Raw genomic sequence first — 21,200 nt, forward strand, 5'->3', positions numbered from 1 at the left:
AACGGATGCAGATGGAACAACGGGAAGCGAAGCGAACGACAGAGAAACAAGTGTTGCTGTGTGTCTCTGGGGTCTCCGCTTGTGTTCCTGGGGGGTGCCGTATCCGAAGCGCCTTACGGCCGTCTCGGACCCGGCGTCGGTTGCGGTTCGAACTGCCTGTGATGCCGTGTCATCGTCAGGCTTGTCTCACATGCTATGGGCCGCTCCCAGCATACCTAGGTATGCACCCAGGTGCGAGATGGGCGTGCCTGCGTACCTCTCTTCCTTCATCGCACGTCGGTCAGTCCCGGTCAGTCAGTCAGTCAGTCAGCCAGTCAGTCACGTAGTCATCCTTTTCTCGCTGCGCCCTGCCCTGCTGTCAGCTTGAAGCAGCCTTGTGGCTCAGCGCTTCAAACGTGATCAAACTTGGTTTCCCGTCCGGAGGCAGCGAACCATTCGATTTGCCTAGGTACCTAAAGTAGGGTAGGTAAGGTAGAGCAAGGCAAGGCAAGGTCAAAGTACGGCAAGGTAGGGGTTCCAGCTGAGGGCTACACCTGGTCTCGGAGGGTTCGGCGGGCCGCCTCCGATCACTGGTCTCGGGATCTTGACCACGTGCGCCGACGCAGCATCAGAGGCTGATGCGCTGCGCGCGGGGGGGGGGGGGGGGGGGGGGGGGATCACCCTTCCGAGGTTCCGTGGTCTCAAAATCCCGCGACATCGAGGACCCTGCAGGTTCCGCCCGAGACACCTCGATCTGATTTCTTGGTCTACCCTCCCTTACGAAGACATCACCACCTCCTTGGCATCCCTCACGATATCCTCGGCCTTCTCCTCCTTCTTCTCTCCTTCCTCCTCCTCGCCCTCAAGTGGTGGCATGTCGTCGTCCGACTCGTCGTCATCGTCGCCACCCGCGTCGTCGCCGCCGCCGAGTTTTGAGAAGTCAATGTTACCAAAATCGTTCCCTAGAAGCCAAGCGTTAGCCGTCTGAGGCGCGAGGGCTGTCGCCATGTGCCAATGTGCTAGAACACGCCGCCGCACGCGCATCTCCGAGACCGTTCAACCTAGGGCATTCACGTACCCATGCCCCCGGGCAGCCCCCCTAAGGTTCCATTTTAGCCCGAAAGGAAACGGGAAAACAAGGTGGGAGAGAAGGGGGCAGGGTAGGAACATGAAGGCCGTCGTGGAGATGGGTTTTGCAGTGGTCTGCGCCCCTGGGATCTCGGGGCCGAAAAAAGAAGAACAACGCCAAAAGAAAACAACCCCAATGCTACTCACCCATGCCGCCAAAGTTGGCAAAGTCATCATCCGCCGCCTCGTTCTGCTCGTCCTCGTCCACCCACTTGTCAAAGTCGGTCTTGAGGAAATGAGCCTTCTTGGAGTCCTTGAGCAGGCGCGGCCAGTACTCTTCCTTGAGCTCCTTCTTGCGCAGCTTCAGCTCGACATCGCGAGCCGAGTGGTTGATCTTGCTCTCCTTCTCGTCGATCTCGGCGTAGAACTCGAGGTCGAGCTTGTACGTCTTCTTGAGCGTGTCCGAGTAACCTTCGAACGACAGGGTGGTCGGCGTCAGGTCGAGCCTGAACTTGCCCGTCGGCACGTCGGGCACCTTGATGGTGAGGTAGATGAAGTTCTTCTCCGGGTCGCTGTTGGACGAGCGCTGGGCCCAGAGGACTGGCGGTGCGTGTTAGCGCTGGGGAACCTGCGAGGAAAGAAGGCTGCTTCCGAGGGAGCCGGCAAGGCTAGCCGCGACGGCCATGCCAACGGCGCCGGCTGCCAACTCTCTCCCATCTCCAAACTGCGCGGAGGCTTACCCTCGGGCGTCACTGTGGTGGTGGCCATTGCGATCTGCTCGGGACCAAAGGTGAGCTGGTAGTTCGATGGTTGGTAGCTGGTGGAGGAGGGGTAGCTCGGGGCTGGACGAACGTTGAGTGAGCGAGAGTGGGGTGAAGATTCGATGGCGGGTTTTTTTGCTTTGGGCAGAGGATGAGTTGCCGTGGTTGAGAGCAACGAGACAAGGTGACGATGCGATTGAATGCGCTATCGAGGTCGGATCACGACGGGGGGTCGAAAGGGGGAGAGGGGCGGTTGGTGGTTGCGAATCCAGGAGTTCAAAAGAGAGGAGACGGCGCAAAAGGTGGGATGCGCGAGGCTGCCAATTTGGGTGTGATGGCCAGGGTCACGGTGGAAATCGCCAGAAGCTCAAAGATACCGGCCGGCGCAATTGGCACGGGCCAACCTGGGGACGTGAAGCGGCAGGAAGCGGCAGGGCTGACGCCGCCTCGTTTCAGGCCTCGAGGTGGGGTTCTTCTCCCACTGCTGAGACGCTTCTAGAATGATGAAGGTGGTGAGGGTGGAAGCGGCGAAGAAGGCGTACCGAGCTAATTTACCACCTAGCACCTACCTCCGACCTCTTGGTTGGAGAATGATGATGGAGCTCTCTCTCTCTCTCTCTCTCTCTCTCCCTCTCCTTTTTTTTCCCCTTTCTCTTCCTCTCTCTTCCCCCTCTTCCCACAGGTTCAAGCTCACATCATGGGTATCTCAAGAGGTAGGTAGGTAGGTAGGTAGGTAGGTGGGGCTACAGTTGGTTTGGACATTTTCGGGGAGCAAGTTGAAGAGAGCGGCAATCAAGCGCCAACCTTCCTGCCATTGTCCGGGCTCTCCATAAAAACAGCCATGTTGGTTGTTTGGACAACCCTCGCCTTTCGACAACCAACATCATGTACTACCTGTAATAGTACCAGTACCAGGTATGGAACACTGCCCCCAACAGCTGCAAGCAAAAGGATTGGTCGAGCTGCCTTCGGTATCGATATCCGGGCCCCAAATCAGCCTTCTTGAACCCACCTGACCTACGGTACCTACCCAAGACACCTTCATGGCGAGATTTCACAAACTGCTGCGAGTTCTACCTCGGGTTGTTATTGCTTGGCTTCCATGCAAGCCCAGAGACGAAACGATGAGGTGAGATAGGTGGCCCGGATTGGCCGGGACCTGGGTCCTGGAAATCCATGGCGGGGTAACTTATCTGCTGCCCGTTCTGCGTGCTGTGTACTGCGTAGTACACAGTGGGTAATAGTTGGTTACCTGTTGCGGGGTCCCATTGGCAAGCGGCTGGCCAGCTGGCGGGGTCCTCTAGCCTGACGTCTGCTCAGCTGCCGGACAGCCCTGTCCTGATTAGGTCACCCAGCCACGGGCCCGGGCAACGTCGGCGGTCGGCCAGTTCTCCAGTCCCGCCAACCTGGAACCCGCCGCCGAGCCATCAACCACGACGTCAGCGTCGGCGCTGCAACACAAGGCGACCACCCTCGATCGCTGCGGGTACCGCCCGCATCCGTCGCCATCAAAGCCGCTCATCTCGAGCTGATACCAAGCTCACCAACCAGCCTCTCCCGCATCGTCGCCGCCCCCCCATCTCTCCCCCCCCCGCCGAGCGACGGCGAACCACCGCAGCCATGGAGACCCTTCGGAGCATGTTTGCAAAGCCCGACCCGCAGGCCCAGGTACGTCTGGTAGCCCCCAGCCCGGAAGAGAAGAAGCAAAGAGCAGGAACCCGCTCCCTAACACGTTGCCCCTGCCCTCCCCCCTCCCCTTCCCTTCGCAGTACCGCAAATGCAACGCCCTCCTCCGCGCCAACATGCGCAAGCTCGACCGCGACATCGCCCAGCTCAAAGCCACCGAGACCAAGACCAAGAACCTCATCATCGCCGCCAACAAGCGCGCCCAGCGCTCCCCCGACCCGGCCCGCCAGCGCCAGGCCCAGCGTGAGGTGCGCGACTTCGCGCGCGAGCTCGTCCGCACGCGCCGCGCCACCGACCGCCTCGTCACGGGCCGCGCCCAGCTCGCCAGCGTGCAGATGCAGGTCAGCGAGGCCTTTGCGCTGCGCCGCATCGAGGGCAGCATCAAGGCGAGCGTGGGCATCATGAAGGACGTCAACTCGCTGATCCGGCTGCCCCAGTTCGCGCAGACGATGCGGGAGCTGAGCGTCGAGCTCATGAAGGCCGGGGTGATTGAGGAGATGGTTGACGAGATGCTGCCCGTGGACGCGGATCTCGAGGTGGAGGAGGAGGAGCTGGCCGAGTCCGAGGTGGACAAGGTGCTCGGGGAGATCCTCAAGGACCGCATCGAGACGGCCGGGACGCTGCCGACCACGCCGCTGCCGAAGCAGCAGGTGCCGGCGGAGCAGCAGAAGCAGCCGCAGCTGGAGGAGGAGGACGAGGAGGACACCGAGGCGATGATGGATCAGATGAGGAACCGGCTCGAGGCGCTGCGGAGCTAGCCCGTCGGAGCAAGGTCAGAACAAGGTCGGAACGGCGAGCTGCTTGGCGCGAAGTCGCGCGGGATGCGCAGGAGGGAGACGGGCTTACGGAGGGAACCAGCGGCGTTGGGCGTTTTGGGTTGGGTTGGCTTCTTGGGCAAGCGGGCTGCTTTCCTTCTCCTTGGCTCTGAACACTGGCGGGATGCATGCTGGGAAGATAGGGTCGCTGCGGTATGCTAGGTGCTCTTCCATGGTGATGCCAGTCTGTGTCACGTCACATCTACGGCTGAAGGGTTGGCATGTCTCAATCTTGCCTCCACAGGCCCCGTTGCAGTTCAGGACGACCGCCTGTGCACAAGGACGAACCCTCCACCACGTCTGCCCGGACCCGCCCTAGGACCCCTCTGGGAGTTGGAATGTTCCCGCGGCAGCACACGTCTCCCGTTGTTTGTCCTGTCTGGGCATGAGGGTTGCTTTTCCCTAGGGCAGACAGGCTCCTTGCGGCTTGTCCAACTTCATCTCCCTACCTCGGGTACACTACCTCGGCAAGAGGATCTATTACTTGAAGGAGACCCACCAGGCTCGAGGCAGAACAGTCTACGTATATGGAGGCTGCTCGACATGCTGGCGTTACAGCTCGGCGTCGCCTCGCTTGCAGCGCTCCGTGTCCTGATCATCCTCTCGTCATATCGATCAAGTCGGGAATCAGGGCAAAGAACGGCGCAACCAGGCAGGCTCCCAACCGCGCCATGGTGATCTGATGCACTTGACGTCCCGTCCGGATGTGTTGTTGCCCAGAACCATGCCATGGCTGGCCTGCATATAGGTTGTTGTTCCCCCGGGCTCATAGTTGTTGTTGTTGTGACGAGTCGATCCGGCGCCCTTCGCCTTCCTCGCAAGCCCTTCCACAATCGCGCCGTCTGCAGACGATACAGTCCAACAACACGATCTGCCTTTCTCCGGTCTGCCGTCCCAACCGACATTCTGCGCCGTGGTTCGGGGATGCTGTCCACCTCGTCCCTAACTCGTCTGGCATTTTTCTCCCCTCCGTGCACGACGGCTTCCACCGTGGCCCAAGCTGGAACCCCCTCGCATCGTCACAAACGACAAGGAAGCGAGATTCAACCGGAAGCATGTCTCTCCCTTCACAGGGATGCTCAAAAAAATCCCCATCACGATAATCACCAGTTGTTAGGTATTACAGCCGCCAGCCGCACTGATCCGCCCGGCCCTGGACTAGACGGTAAGACTGGCCTCCGTTTTTTTTTTTTCCCCCAGGGCGAGGCGTGCAGCGGTGAGGGTGATTCGCCATCAAGCAGGACACTTGCCGATAATGTGACGGGTAGTGAATAGCTAACTATAGCAATGGACAAACGCGCCATGCGCATCAGAGCCAGGGAGCGTCGGAGCTAGGTACGACGCAGGGCGGGTCGCTTGCTTGCTTCCCTTGCCTGCACCATCCCGAGTCCACCCGGCACCTAACCGCGTGTTGAGACATGCAGAAAGCATCTAGAGAATTCCCTTCCCGCCGTTTTCTTCGCCCGCTTGCTTGATGCGATTGTGATTTCTCTGTCTGCTTCCGAACCCTCCCCCCCGCATTTCTCCCGTTTGAGCAGCTTTTTTTGTGATTACAACCGAGAGAACCGCGGGTGGCCGTCACATATCGGATGCATATGTGACACAAATGTGACGGATGGCCGTATTGGAGCTCGGATCCCCCACCCTTCACTCCCACACTCCCACACTCCCACACTCAGCTTGCTCAGCTCGTCACTCGTCACGTTGAACTTTGGATGGGGGGTTTGGGGGTCGGAACCAGGCCTGGGCTGAATGAACTCGCAATCTCGGGAGTGGGACGGGGAGTATGCGCGGGACGGAAAACGTGACTGATCCGACATGCACGGTTGATCATGGCAAGCCCGCAGGCAGGGCCTATGGGATGTGAAATGCGGATTGAACACATGAGCCCTCGTTGTGGTTGGATAGACTCTCCTTGCGCCTAGGATTGGCGCTGAACCCTGTGGGCGGTGACGACGGCGGAAGGATTGTCGAGTAGGAGTCGAGACAAACGTCACCTGCGTAGCGAGCGAGTTCCGAGTCGTGTGTTCGCAACCAGAGCAGCAGGCTCACCAATCTCCATCGTCTCTCAAGCCGAGGACGGCTGGACAGAAGCGCCCGCGCCAGAGCGCCGTGCCATGAGCCCAGCTCCAACGGCTGGTCGCAAACTGGTCGCAACCCCTCAATTTCCCCAGCCTCACCCTGCCGGTACCGAAAGGAATGAAGGCGATGCAATGGTCCGCAAAACACGGATGGCTTTTCGACCTATACATTCTCTCTTTCTCCCTTGCGGACAGCAAGCTGCCGTGGCCTCCGAGCAGGACCAAAGGGAGAGGATGCTTGATTTGCTCAGCACCCCTCCGACAGCAAAGTGACTCATCTTCAAGGACAAACCCATCCGCCTGTTGTCGCACAGCCTCACCGCAACTCGACATGTGGCTCCCTTGCTCCCGCAGGCCATTCGCGGGGGAACGGACGGGAAAACGGAGGGAAGGGGGGGGGGGTGTGCACTCCGAAAGATGGCTGTTTGCCTGTCAACGTTGGACCGCTAGCTTCCTCTGAGACAATAACATGATGAGCTGGCTATTGTTGATGTGCGACTGGATGACAAGTCCTCCTGGGCGGTTGGGCGGCCTTCATCTCTCACCTCGATGTTGTTCTTGTCGTTTGGTGTCGTGTAAGTCGAGGTCCACTTGTCCCCCCGGCCGTCCCCGTCCCCCGCCGAAGACCCGCATCCCCCGGAGTTGGCCCACATGGACTGCCGGGTTGATCTCCACCCGGGGATGTTGGGAAGACCCATGGAGAGCTGCCTGGCGACGACGTCACCGCTTTGCAGTGAGTTGGCGGGCTCTGGGTGGACGGATCCGCTTCTCCAATCGCTCCGCGAAATGGCGGCCTTATAGAGTCATTGGGCGGCCACGGAGGCAGCCAAGTCGTTGGCCGTCGAGACGGTGGTTTGAAAGTCACGCGCCTCGGCATGACGACAACCTCTCATTGCTGCCCGCTGGAACCGGGGCGCAAACATGGAACCGGGGCACAAACATGGAGAGAGCCTCGCACGGTTTGTCTGCACATGTACCTGTACCTGGATGACGTCGACAACGCCTTTGCTCCGTTTTGCATGTGAGACCGACAGACGCGCACACATACTATACACTCGCACACACAATACACACGCACACGCGCACACACACGCGCGCCAGGGTCGTCGTCTGCTTGTGCCTAAAGATGACAGCGATGCCAACACCTTCCGGCCTAAGCCAGATGGGCGCATCCGTGTGTCCGTGTGAGCCTGGGGGCTCTGGTCACCCCCGCGCAGGCAGAGGGTTGCGTGGAAAGCCATCATGACGGTTACGTGCTCTTTGATGCCCCCTCTTCATCCCCACGCGCGTCAAAATGAGCCCTCAGGACAAACTTGGAAACACCAAACACACCTCGCCCGCACCCCGCGCTTGAACGCATAAAAGTCGCAAGGCAGTGGGGGTGCTATCGTGATCCCAGCCTGGCGTCCCACGTGGTGGTGGAAGGTGAGTTTCCGACGCTGCACCCGCGCTGTCGGGAAGAAACGGAGGGACCAGGCGGGCAGGTGAGGCACCTCCACGCACCCTCCCGTCCTCCCCGCCCCTCTTTTCTTCATCGCAGGTAGGACAACCCCCACGTCCGAAAAACCTGGGGAGAGCAGCAAGTGAGCGAAATCCCGACCCGAAGCACCCCCACTCCGCTCCAGCCCTTTTCAGCCACACCAGCCTTCCCAACTTCCCCTTTCAGCGCCGGTGGCTGTGCCATCGCAAACAAACCCTGAAATGTTGCACACCCTCGCGCGACGGTCTCCTTCCCAGAAGGAGACCGTCGGGGGAGCGGCACAACGGACAAGCGTCCACGTGCACCCGTCCGCCGGGGGGCCGGGCCGAAGGCGTCCGGACCTCCCCAAAACAGCAATCTCGTCGAACTCGTCGACCTTCTTCGCCGTCTTGGTCGAGGGGTCTGGACCAGCCCAAGCGAGCGCAAGCGATGCCTCGACGCGACCCGACGGCTCGTTAGCGAAGTGAGCCGTTTCCCGGGGAGACCGCCCCCCCTGGCTCCCGGATCCTCTGTGCCCTCCAGCTGGGACGCACCAAGCCGGCGAGGGCGAAGCGAATGAAGAACGGGCCTCCACGCGCCCACGCCAGGCCGTCGCCCCGGGTCCTCTAGCGTGTTTTGTAGCACCGTCTCTTGTTTTTGAGCAACAAAGTTGACTAGTTCACTAATAGCGAGTCTGGGGAAGCAACAAGGCGAGTGCGCCACGCGGGCGTCTCGTACCATCCCAAAATCATTCGGGCTCCCACTCCGCCGCTGTGGCGGCCCCCCCCCCCCGGCAGCGACCATCAGGGAGCTAATGAAGCGCCTTCAAGGGGGTTGCAGATTTCTGGGACGCATGGTGGCTTTTTCCCTTTTCTTTTCTTTTTTTTTTGCTGCAAGGGGAGCAGGTCAGACACCGGCGGGCTGGAACACAATGCGCGCGGAACCAGGGGGATGTGGGGCCGGAGGCCACTCCCGGTGCTTGGCTGTGGCCGGGGAGAGAGTTCCGGCGCCAACTGAGCCGGGGGTTGGAGTGGGGAGGGAGAGGCGCTCATGTCCCAGATGGCCGGGTCAGCAGCACCTTCGCTTGATTGTTTGATCAGACCGTCCCGCTGGGTTGGGACCTCGTCGCAGGTCTAATTTTATTTTGCGTGATCCGCGGCATTGGTAAACTATGTACTATAGTTACATACTATGGTTAACGAACCATGAGAAAAACGGCAACGGGGGCGTGTTGGTTCTGGCGACGGAGCCACCACGGCGACGGGACCCGTGACTTGTGCCTGACGAACTACGTACCCTGGGGCACCTTGTTGGTCCCCCGCCACCTTGTCGCTGGAGCGAAGGGTTCACGTCAAAGCCAACGTTATGTAGCGCGGCAGCGCTTCAGGTGGACGCGCACGAAGGGGAACGGAAGGGAGCTGGTTAGCTGCCTTTGTCCGGAAGAACGATTGGCGTCGGGCTGGTTCCTGGATGCCTGGGAAGGGTGGCCACGGCGAAGCAGAACTGATAGCAGGTTACAAACACCACTTGAAACCAACGCCACTCGATTCATCCGTTCCTCCATGTTAGAACTCCATCGCAAAACATACTGCGTATGCTGGAAATGCCATGGCGGCTGCCAAGGGTCTTGCTGCCCCTCCCCGTGGAAACCTTCAACCGGCTGCCTCAACCGAGCAAAGCCGCGAGGTATCCGGCTGCTTGGGACCGGTCCCTATAGTAAAAGCCAGATGAGGCAAGCCCCCAAAAAAGAAAAGAACGTGGAACGAGATGAAGAGCGCCCGCGTTTCTTTTTCCCGGTTCGATTAGCATATCAACAGCGCCGGGAAGGGTTTCCGGGCCATTTTCGCTTCGCATCCCACGCGGCGGGCACTTCCCACCCGTCTGGCTCGCAATCTAACCCTGGCCCGAACCCCGGTTGTTTTCGTCGCGTCCCGGCTTCCGCGGTATCGATAACCCGGGTCCGACTCAGGGTTACCGAGGGCCCCAGCCCATGCAAAGTCTCCCCCCGTTCGCGTCACTTGCTCTGTTGATGGTGAAATATGCTGGATTACGAAATGGAAGAAAAAAAACACACACACACACACAGACAAAAAAGAAAACTACTATACACTAGGCACACTAGACCGACTTTTTCTTGTGCCTTCCAAAACGTGACTAGGAGATGGTGTGCTGTCGGTGATGTGTCTCTTTGGGGAGGCCGCAAGATACCACCTTCCGTCTCTTTTTCAAGCGCTATCATCTCTACTGTGTACAACACCATGACCGAGCTCCTCCTCGTGTTTGATAAGAAATGTTTTTTTTGTGTTCCAGGTTGTGTGGCCCCCTCCTCGGCTATCCGGCGGGTCAACGGGCGGGCGTGGAGCAATGGCGGTGCGTTGTGGATTCCCACGCGATCCGGCACGGCAAGAGGTGGAAACGGTGGACCTGGGGATCGCCCACCGTTTGCTCGCCGCGGCGGACGACGCATGGAACGTGGAACCACGACGGGTGGATGATCCCCCTGGCGCGCCAAGATTGGTGGATGATCGCGGGACCCGCCTTCCGGTCCGTCCGTCAAGCCGCCATCCGTTGGTGGAACAAGCAAGTCAAGGTCCAGACCCTCTGACGGGGATGAATCCGGGGTAAGAACAACGCAAGGGGTTGGCCGGCGTGTCCGTTGACCTCAGCTAGTGTGGCTCGCTGCCCGCATCGACGACAAGCTACGCGGACACGCACGCCCACGCATCCGGCAGAAAGGCGGTCTGCTCTGGTTGTTTCAAGACCGTCTCCAGGACCGATTTAGCGCTGGCAAATGCAAAGGCTGTTTTTTTTTTTCCTTCTCGATCCTGCATTCGCGCATGCACCTTGACAGGTTGTGCGTTGATGGGGGAGATCGGAGCTCTGCCCGACCAAAGATTTGTTGGTGGCTTACGGAGTAGCGTGTCTTGGGCCCCAAGCTGGGATTCCGTCGGACAGCAGCTGCGGAGACGGGACGGATGGCGGCGATGGGGCCTGTCCGTCATGCCATACTATACACTACCTGGGTGCCCGATTTCCGGACGCCCACGATCGGCGGTGGTGGTCTCGATCTGCATTTTGCTGTGCGTTGAGCTGGCATCGAGGGCCGCGATGCATTGTGTCTTTCCGGCCGGCAACATGCAGTGGAGCCAAACGTCCAGACCTGCAGGGCGTGCGGTGGCGAGCGGGCACAACTGCCCTCCCGTCGAGACCCTGGCCCGGGCGTACTACTATGTCTCGGGTCGGGTGCGATAACCTGAGATGGGATGGCCAGGGAGCATGGGTTCCTGGGTGAGAACAAAGCTGAGAAACACCGCCGACAGCATGCCGAACTCGGGTCCTCCGCGATGCGCGATCTACATTGGCACCCGAACATGTCGCCGGGTGCCGACGACGCTGCGGATCAAAGACATCAGCTCCCCTTCGTCGTCCTTGATGGCTTTTCTCTTCCCGTGCATGCTCCATGCCCTCGCTCGGTCGGGTCGCTCTCAAGGTTGGCTGAGGGTTACGCGCTCGAATGAAAGCGCTTGGCTTGGTCGATTCTGACAAACCCAACCTGTTCCTAAGTATATCCGTCCTCGTCTTTTGCGCCATCCAACCTCAAAAGAAAATGAAGGCTGAAGTAAGCAATGTTTCCACGGTGCCGCCCGTCGCTATGCGGCCCCAAGCTGGCTCAACCCCCCCTCTCCCCTCCCTCTCCCACCCATCCTCTTGACCGGTGATAACGTTACCCACACCTACGTGGTATCGGCGGCACATTCGCCTTTCACGAGCAGCTGCTGCAAAGCACTGTTGGTCCGGTTCCGTCTCTCCATCCACCACCTCGCTGCCTGACCCGTTCTCCTTGCCGTGCGCGCTTTGTCATTCCCGAGGCCAGCCGAACAGCTACCGTCGCACCGGCAAGCTTACTATGATGACCAGCAAGCATGATGACATAGGGCGCCGTCAGAGCCCGTAAAACCCAGCGACCAAATCATCGGGGCCCCTTGCTTAGGGCTGCGCCCTGCTGCACGCAACCCTTCCACTTCAACCCCCTTCCTGTTTGTCATGGCTGATTGCACATCCGACGTCGCACCGCCCGATGCTATGTAGTCCATGGCGAGTTGCCTGCCTTGGGTTTGTCGATATCGCGGCGGCCCTTTTTTTCCCCCTATCTGCGCCGTTTTTGCGCCAAAACGGAGGCGGGCAGTCTGGACTGAGAGCTGGCGATGCCTCGTCGCGATATCTCGCCTCCGTGTGACCCTGGCCTACTCAGGCGGCCTAATGCGAAACCGCCCGTCGCCCAAGCGCGGGGCGGGAAGTGTGGACACATGGACACCTGGATGATTCATTTCATTCCCTCGCGATCCCGATGGTGGCGCCTTTGGCATAAAAGAAATGAGCGTCCAAAGTGCGGCGAGCCCAACATGAGGGGTTAGGTCTTCCGCGATATCGCCTGAAGCGGTGCCCCTCGAGAGGTACCCCGCCATTTGTCGGCTATCGCGGCGGCGGCAGCAGCAGCGTTCTTGGCCCCCCCCCCCCCCCCGTCTCAACCGCCCTGGCCCCGCTGACGCTGATTGGGGACGCGGTGAGTACGTGTAGGGTTTGCAATGCCGCCGCTACGAACGCTCTCCGGATGAGGCGGTAGGTGTGAGGTGGACACATGCAAACAGCGCTTCCCATTTCCCGGTTTGGCATTGGCACGCACTGGGTTGGTTGCTTCGCGGGTAAAGGAAGGGCGCACACACACATACACACACACACACACACACACACACACACACACACACACACACACACACACACACACACACACACACACACACACACACCAAAATGGGACGTTTTTGTCAACACAACAACCGCCGCAGCTAAGCCAAAGTCAGCGTCATCATTTAGGCTACGTCTTGTCACCATGCGAGCTGGCGGCGCCTACCCCAGACACCAGAGAAACGTGTTTGATGGGTATCCGAAGTGTGGAGAGTTGCCAGAACGTGCCCAAACCTTGCTGCTCTGCTGGGCTGCCTAGTATGTGCCTATTCTGATCCGCGCATCGACCGGTAAGGTTCCTGTTGCGTTGGATCCCTCCGTTGGGCGATCAAACCAGCAAGAGACACAACATCAAAAGCAGGTTTTTTTTTGAGAGAGAGAGGGGGAGGGAGGGGGCTCGTAGCGATTTGCGCGGTTTGTGTGCCTGCGGGTAACTGGGGACGGCACCTTGCTGGACCAAACACTCATCACAATTTTCAACGACACAAACAAGCATCGCGATCCCGTCATCTGTCGAAACCAACCGCACTAGCCATCGCCAAACCTGTCGCTCAGCGTGCCCAACGCAACGTATCCAGCTGTCGTCTGGCATTTGTGACGGATCCAGAACGTGATCGACGCCACAGGGGGGATGTCGGCGCTTGTTTCTTCTTTACTCGTTCGCATGCCCGTTTTTGGCGGTGAGGTGCACCCCCTCAGGGATGTGGCGGCCTGGGGTAACCAGGGGGGGCTGGCCCCCGGAGCGCAATGCCGGGGAAGCGGTGGGAATCCCAGGATCGAGGGTCCAGCTGGGATTGTCGGCCATGTGGGGAGCAGGACGGGAGGTGTGAAGTCTGGATCCCCAGGGCCTCCGTTTTCTCCAGGCTGGCAAAACGGACACGGCACAACCCAAAATGTGACTCACCAATCCGGGCCGGCGGCGCTGGATTTTGGTCCTCGGTGTCTGTTGCAACCAACCATGGTCGGGTCTCTTTTTGGTCTCGTAGGTCGCAGCGAGCTCAGCCTCAAGCTGGGCCGCTGACTCCCAACTCAACGTTGCATAACTACCACGCTTCGCGTCCTCGGGCAGATAGATTCCCGTTCTTGCGCGCTCGTGTTGGTCCGTCGGCACGATAGGGCACTCCCGGGGCCCCTCTGACTGTTGTGTGCGACGAGATACGATACGGGTGGCGAAGGGAGCGAGAGGAACCGGCGGGCGGTCAGACACCGCAAGTCTTCGCGCCTCCGCACTAAGGCAGGCCAGGCGTGCGGTGAGGCACTGAGCGCTGCCGGCGTCATCCAAGCGCAAATCGCAGAGCGTGGGGGGTCGCCGGATGGCAATCCGGCCATGGAATTTCGAGAACGGAGGCACGCGGTTGGGCGTGAGGTTGGGCGTGTGGTTGGGTGTGCGAAGAGAAGGGGGGGGGGGGGTGGGGGGGGGTGCGAGATAATTTGGCCAGGCCCATCCCGCGGGCTGAACCTGACGGGCGGCGGGCAGCGTTCGACAAGACGGTGAGAGCCAGAAAGTCCCGTAACCTGCCTGGTACAGCGCACGCCTGGGCTTGGTGCTACACCTCCCTCTTTTTTTCGTCACACCCCCCCCCCCCCTCTCCCTTTCAGAGTGTCGGGTGCACACACACACACAACCCAGGCAGACAGTCAAGGCCATGATAAATTCCTGTCGGCGCCGCAACACGCCGCTTCTGTTATGTCCATGTTGTGTGTGTGTGTCCATGCTCTGTATCACACCCATTCCAAGTATTTGAATCGAACGGAGCCCCCCTTGCCTCGCATCGCTGCCAGGTTTTTGCTTTTTCAGCGCCGTTTGTTGCTTCTCGGGGAAATCGCATTTTAATCTGCCCCACGGCATCCTCATCTTTGGGACCGCTGACCCTTGCACGCCTCCCTCATCCACCCGCTCCCACCCCACGACCCCCCCCCCCCGACGTTCCGGCACAATCGCACACCCCCCCAAGGGATATAAGTCGCGCTTCATCCCATTTTCACCCACGACCCGCACACCGTCGAGCATCGTCATCACTCAACCTCTGTGAACACCACCGATCCGTCCTCAACCCTTCGAGACCGATCGGTACACGGCAGCCCATCACCTCTACGTCACTCTCGCATAGCAACCAAACGCAACCCTCCCCGACTTCAGACCGCCGCAATGTTCGGCTTCGGCTTCGGCTTCTTCTACGGCTCGTCGAGCTCGTCGAGCTCGTCTTGCAGCTCCAGCTCCCTCGACTCGTGCAGCACCGCCGCCACCCCCTACGGCACCATCTCGTCGCCCATGGATATCGCCCTGCGTTCCTCGTCTTCTCGCCGCGGGCCCGATCCCGAGTGCGCCTACCCTTCCTGGCCGCGCCGCCTCTCCCTCGGCGAGGACGACTCGGAGGAGCGCGCCACTTCCTACATTCCCGACGACGAGCTGTTCCCGGACGTTTTCGAGGACGACGCCAGCAGCGTGTCCAGCGCCTCGCCGGTCCACTCGCCCGTGGCCGCCCCGGCCCTCACCGAGGCCGAGATCGTCCAGCTGCACCGCGAGCAGCTCGCCTACCAGCGCGAGATGCGCCGCATCCTCCTGGCCGAGAAGGAGCTTCGTCGTCGCGCCGCCGAGCAGGACCACCAGCGCCGGCGCCAGGGCGGTGCCAAGCGCAGGACCGCCTCGGGCCCTTCCAAGAGGGCCAAGGGCAAGCTCCCGGCCATGGCCACCATCGCCGAGGCCGAGTGAGCGCCCTCACTTGCACGCCGATGCGTTGGAACGCACCCTTCCTCCACCTTTCACATGCGGGCCGCGGCCAGACCCGGCCGGACGGAGCCTGCTTGGATTTTGCTTGCATTCCCTGTTCGGTAAGTGCATGTGTTTTTTCCCGGCGCACCCGCTGACTCACCCCCTCTCACTCCATGTGCGAGCGGGTGGGTAAGCCGATAGCGTTGCATTATCCGAGCGCACCGCGTTTGCGGACCAATAACACACGTGGTTGCTAACACATGTCAACAGATACCGACACCGAGCTTATCTTGACGCTCTGGAGTTGCCTTGCCACCCCTCTTGTCACCGCCGGCATTTGTCGGATCTCTTCGTCACTGTTGATGAACAGCGACAAGTTGCCTCTCGCACACATGCCCTTCCCGGAAAAACAACCGAGGAAGAAGAGCTTTCTTTGCCGATGACAACAGGCATCGGCCTAACGGGCAAAATCGACATCGAGATTACGGAAGCAAAATTTTCGGCAACCCTGGGCACATCCAGAAAACCGGCTTTCTCGGTTGTGCCTGGACCGAAACCGACCTTTTTCGGTTGCTGGGGAGGGAAGCTCCTTCCCCCCCCCCCCCCCCACAGATGGAAATCCCAGCAGAAAAAAACGCTCGGCCCGTCTACCGCGGCAAAACTCTGGGGAACTCGCAATTCCCAGTGCAGCCGGTGTCAGCGGGCCGAGATTTTGCCGAGGATCTACCACCCCACAGACACCGATCCCAGCCAATGGGAGACGCCCATCGGTTGAGGTGTCTCGCTCTCCCGGGATCCAGGCCTGGGTTTTCCAGGTTCGCCGGGTTTGCTTTCCGGACCCTTGAGTCTTTTCAGTTTTTTTTTTTTTCTCTTAGTTGTCCTCTTTTTTGTCTTGTCCCGAATCCTGCTGGACGGAGCGGGGCACTGTGTGTTTCTCATTACCTTTTTTACCTTGTTGGTTTAAACCTAATGGTTTCTTCGGCTTCTCCGGTCGGTGGTTGACGAGCGGACAAGCTAAGCTTCGGCTTCGCGCTCCGGCGGGAGAGATGGAACTTTCTGTTTTCTTACTCTTGTTTTTGTGTGGGACCACATCGGTGTTTGCATTTTCAGGATCGGGCATTGGGATTACGGGGATGCATCATACCCTCGGGGCATCCAAGGTACTTAAAAGTTTTTTTTTTCTGGGGTTTTGCATTGTACACGGGACATGGGAGAGACGGAAAAGAGGAGGAATCAGTGCGACACTGACTTTGGGATATGGACACATGGGTATCACGGGATGAGTGAGCATTGGAGCTGGTTTTGCTTTTGTTGATCAGATACCCCTGACTTTTTTTGTAACCTTGGTGATACCCCCTTTGTAGCCCTAGTGGGCAAATATGTTTTTTGGTTTCAGAGGAGGAAAGGTTGGGCTTTGGGGCTTGGGTCCCCCAGGTCTGCTCTAGATAGCTTCGCTCTTGCAATGGCTTGGGCATCCTCAATTTGAGCATGACTTTTGGTCTGCTTACCTCTTGGCTCCCTTCATGCGCTATATGCTACCCTTGTGAGATGTCATGTCTTGTATGCCTTGTTACCGGCTGACTGTCCAATTCATCCGGTCAACAAAGGTACCACCTGACCTATCTCAACAGGTTCGATCTTCGGAGCATCTCGGACGATGATTGGACCTTGGCCGATGCTCTTCATCCGCATTGTATAACTCACCGTAGGCTACAGGTACCATCGCCACGTGGTAGAGCTGGTGTTGATTTGTGCCGCAGCATATACCAAATGACGAGACAACACTCTTCTACGTATCATAGTCAACCCAACCCGGCCACAGGACCCGAACCATAGAGCCAAACCACCGACCTCTCTGCGGTGCAGCACGCTTCAACCTCCCAGCACGGCAAAGTTGCTCCCCGGAATTCCATCCAGCATTGGGTCAACCGCCGTCCCGATCTGACCCTGTCGGTGCCCCGGATGCTTACTCGGGGCCCGGCCCATCCAGAACTGCCCTGACTCAGGAGGGGAGGAGACGAGAACGCTCCATGTTGATTGTCTCGGATTCGGTGGGAGCGGTGCCAACACCCCCAACACATGCGAAGTAACTACACAGTATTCCTCCCACCATAGGCCGCCGTGCTCATCCGGGGCCCCGGCCAGGAAGCGATCGACATCTGGCCGTCCCGTGCCGTGCCGGCGTTGACTATACGCAAACGCCCATATCCGAGGGGGCCGGGGGGTCGCATCCCGATTGGAGCACGGAGCAGCACCTCGTGCATCCCACCCGATATGTGCCGGAGGACCTACACCGTGGCGTAGGCGTGCAACTCCAGGACAATTCCTTCTGCCGTTGCGGCGATCAGCAACGGCGCTTGAACCGTCCGCGTGCCTCGCCTCCGTTTGGCGCCGTCGCTGCTTGGTCAGCGGTATGACATCTCCGAAACAAACCCGCGGCTGGTTGGGTGTTCGTGCCTGCGGGGCCCCTCGCTGGCGTTTGCTCGATGGCATTCTTTCCCCCCGCCTTTCCGTCTCAAAAGCCGCGCCGAGGATCAAGGAGCGTGCGATAGAGAGAGATGCCGTAGCTGGACGGGGATGGCTGTTCTCGAGGATTCCGTCGCAAGGCCGTTTGCTTGGAACCCTAGGTCCAACAGGCCGAGCCAGGGACCGAAGTAGCTCAGGGCCCAAGCTTTGGGGGAGGGAATGGTCTCTAGCCCGGGCTACCGCCGTTAACGTGACACACGAATCTTTATGTTCTGGTCAGGGGCCGCTGAGAGGAAGAGGATTACAGGCGGGTGCCGCTATTGCTACGTTTATAAAGCAGCTTGTAGGGTTACCACCTGTTTTCCAAACCCTCACTGCAGCCTGCCCTTCCGAGGAAGGCAATTAGCTGTAGGCTTCCCATAGAAAAATGGAGAGACGGGATATTCAAGACGTCCCTCGCACACATTGAGTCCCTGGGCGGGGTTGACCAGAGTGCGTCTGCGACAGACTAGGACCATGTCCATGGCATAACCGGAACATCTCACACACAAGACTCGGAAAATACAACCACCACTTCGTGGACCCTCAGAACGTTCGGTTTACTTGACTGGTCAACTCCCATTCCAATGCGTTTCCTGGTGACTCTCGTCTGGTGCCTTCCTCCGGCCGGCCTTCTCTCAGCTATCAATCTTTGCTCAACCCATCCTGGATGTATACAGGACCACCGGCGTTGCAAAAGAGCCCATCTTTGAGATTACGAAACGGCATATGGTGCCACAGACATGGGATGGTGCCGTTCATGATATCACCCAGAGAAGTTTCTTCCAGATGCCGGCGTTGCGTTGGAGCTCTCCATCTACCACGGACCCCCCTCCCCCCAGCGTGTCCAAGGAACGAGGGCATCACAGCCAAACAGCCAACCAGTGTTGGGTGCCGGGCTACCACCTTGAGAGCCAACAGGATGCGCTGTTGGCCAGAGCCGGGCAGCCGTACCGCGAGGCGTCGTTTGTCAACCGAGCCGGAGAGATGGGTAGCTGTGGCCAAGGGCTCAAGAACAAGAGATTCGAGGGTCATCTGTTCGCACCCTCCCAAACACTTGGGTTGTTCCAAAGATTGAAGCGTCCGATTGGCAACGCGAGCACGGAGCCTGTGCAGCTAGCGGCTCTTTTGAAGCAATGCGGCCAGAGGGCTCAAGCAGATGGACGTAGAGGCGTGCAAAGCCATCGAGGAAACGCAGGTCTGTGTAGATGGGTAGGGATCCGAAACCTATGGCGAAGGCCAGGACGGGCTTCACAAGACAGACATGAGGATGCTCCCTGCTCCCTGCGCCTTGATCAACATCGGAGGTAATAGTAGAAGCGGTCCCCTTTTTTCTATGTTTTCCTATCGTCCAAGGTGCTCTTGTTGACACGCTGCCTAGTCAAGCAAGCCAAGGGATACCGGATACCTCCATCGATTTCTTGCGTTGAATAGAGCCTCTGGCGCCACTCGGTGCAATCCTGCTTCTTGGAACAGAGCCCGCCTAGCATGGCCTCAGTGTCTATCAAGATTGGCTTCCCAGCATGCGAGGTAGGATGACAAAGCTCAACGAGACCCGTTGGTGTTGCCGCGCCTCGGTAGAGCCAGAGCATGAAAAGTGACACAGAACTAGCGAGAGCGTGGAGAGAGAGAGAGAGAGAGAGAGAGAGAGCGCTCAACCTGCAACCTTTGCGAAGAAGCTTGTGCTTCATGTCGATGGCAGTCCTGGCTCTTGCTTGGTTTTTGTTCTACCGTGCCTCTGCATGTCTACTATGAACTTCATGATGGTGATGCGCTCTGTTTAAATCGAGACGTTCTCATCAGGGAGCGAGAGACACATGAGAAGCACGGCAGGCAACCTATGCATCATTCGACTTTCCGTTGATAGCAGGGCTGCTTTGGAACTCAACACGATCCACGGCAGCATTTCAGGAGGGCCCCAGCGACGGCCGTTCGTCCATCAGGTCCTCGGCCTCAACGCCACGAACCGTGGATACAGGCAGGGCATCGAAGCTCCGCGCTCATTTCCAGAACCGCTCTCCAAGGCTCGAGATGCCACCCATGCCCCCGTAATATCTTATCGAGGCTTGCAAGGTAACTATCCATCACGGACAACAAGCGCCTCCTCGCCTCACCGCACCCATTCGCATCAAAGAACTGCTCGCCCGCGGACGTGCATACCTCGCGCCGTAGAAGGAGAACAAGAGGGAGATCAGGCCATACGATATTCCGCTCCGGCGGCTACGACCCACGGACTCTGCCGTCGACGCTGGCGGCGTTGCCGTGCGTCGTAGGGCATGAATCTTGGCGAGATCTTGCTCGTCACGCACCGGCGACGCGGCCGGGATGGTTGTGTGATGCCCGAGCCTCAGCTGGCTCGGCTAGCGCGTGATGGGAGGCGGGCGGGCGGGCCGATCCCTGAACAGGCCCGGAACGGGCCAGCGGCGCGGGCGGGCTTCATTTTCGCCTCCTCCGCGCCCCGGCGCGATCCTGTGGATGCGCGGAGCTCATCTCCCCCCCCCCCCCCCCCCCGGTCACCGTTCGTGTTCAGCAGGACTGCTTCTGCTGCGGTGGTTGTTGTTCTTGTTGTTGCTATCGTTGGATGGTGGTGGTGGCATTGGCGGCAACGCCACATCATGGAATATTGAAACGAGCGACGAGGCGACCCAGGCCAGAGAAGCATTTCTTGCGCGCCCACGGGCGAGAGCGAGCGCTGAGAGCGGGGCGACTCCTCAAGGACCTACGCCCCAAGGCCCCTTGAACATGATGCTCCTTTCCCCGTCTTGAGGATCGACAAGTCGCGGCGGGCCGCTGGAGGCCTGACCGCAACGGCTGGATGACATGACCCCCAACTCAAGCCAAGGTTGAAAGGCCTTGAGCCTTCCCACGCAGAGACACCGGTCCGGTTCAAGGACGGCTTTACTTCTGGGCATCGGGACTGAGGAACGACCTGGATGAGCTGGTGACGTTCCCTCCGGGAATCGCTGGCTTGCGAGTGAGGTCCGGAGGATGCCGAGCTCGACCGCAACTTTCCTCACAAGGAAATCCTTCCGGAGCCAATCTCTCATCCTCATCAGCCGTGTCCAGGAGGGCAATGAATGGCCTTGTTCGACGACACCAACGTGTGATGTGAAGTTCGGTGGAGGGGTTTGTCATCGCGGTGAAGACATCCAAACAAGCCGTGTGTGATAGCGTGGCCGGGGTTCAGGCCCCAGTTCAGCCACCCAGGCTTCTTTTTTTCCTTTTTTTCATGCATGACCGAGCTGTTCGTTGGGGCGGCCAGGCGAAGGTGGCGTTGACGGCCGCGGCTCATTGGGCTGGTGGCTCGTCCAACCGTTGCCGGCGGCGCCAGGTTTGCAAGGCACCCGCGACCTCTCCGCTGCTAGCGTCAATGGAACGGCCCATGGC

General features: G+C 59.4%; 3 protein-coding genes across 3 annotated transcripts; 2 read left to right on the forward strand and 1 right to left on the reverse strand.

The window, feature by feature from the left end:
• Positions 1 to 756: 756 nt before the first annotated feature.
• VTJ83DRAFT_6559 (uncharacterized protein) lies at positions 757 to 1,815 on the reverse strand (the record flags this gene model as incomplete). Its single annotated transcript, XM_071013283.1, has 3 exons — positions 757 to 941; positions 1,255 to 1,647; positions 1,788 to 1,815. 3 exons carry the CDS (start codon positions 1,813 to 1,815, stop codon positions 757 to 759), a joined length of 606 nt encoding a protein of 201 aa, XP_070864186.1.
• Positions 1,816 to 3,428: 1,613 nt separating this feature from the next.
• On the forward strand, positions 3,429 to 4,252 carry VTJ83DRAFT_6560 (uncharacterized protein; the record flags this gene model as incomplete). The annotated part of the gene is made up of 2 exons (XM_071013285.1): positions 3,429 to 3,476; positions 3,578 to 4,252. 2 exons carry the CDS (start codon positions 3,429 to 3,431, stop codon positions 4,250 to 4,252), a joined length of 723 nt encoding a protein of 240 aa, XP_070864187.1.
• A 10,492-nt stretch (positions 4,253 to 14,744) lies between these two features.
• Positions 14,745 to 16,083, forward strand: VTJ83DRAFT_6561 (uncharacterized protein; the record flags this gene model as incomplete). The annotated part of the gene is made up of 3 exons (XM_071013286.1): positions 14,745 to 15,304; positions 15,380 to 15,427; positions 15,579 to 16,083. The coding sequence occupies 3 exons, from the start codon at positions 14,745 to 14,747 to the stop codon at positions 16,081 to 16,083; spliced, it is 1,113 nt and encodes a 370-aa protein (XP_070864188.1).
• Between the last annotated feature and the right edge of the window lie 5,117 nt (positions 16,084 to 21,200).

This window comes from Remersonia thermophila, chromosome 6, assembly GCF_042764415.1.
Source record: "Remersonia thermophila strain ATCC 22073 chromosome 6, whole genome shotgun sequence".
Classification (NCBI taxonomy): domain Eukaryota; kingdom Fungi; phylum Ascomycota; class Sordariomycetes; order Sordariales; family Chaetomiaceae; genus Remersonia; species Remersonia thermophila.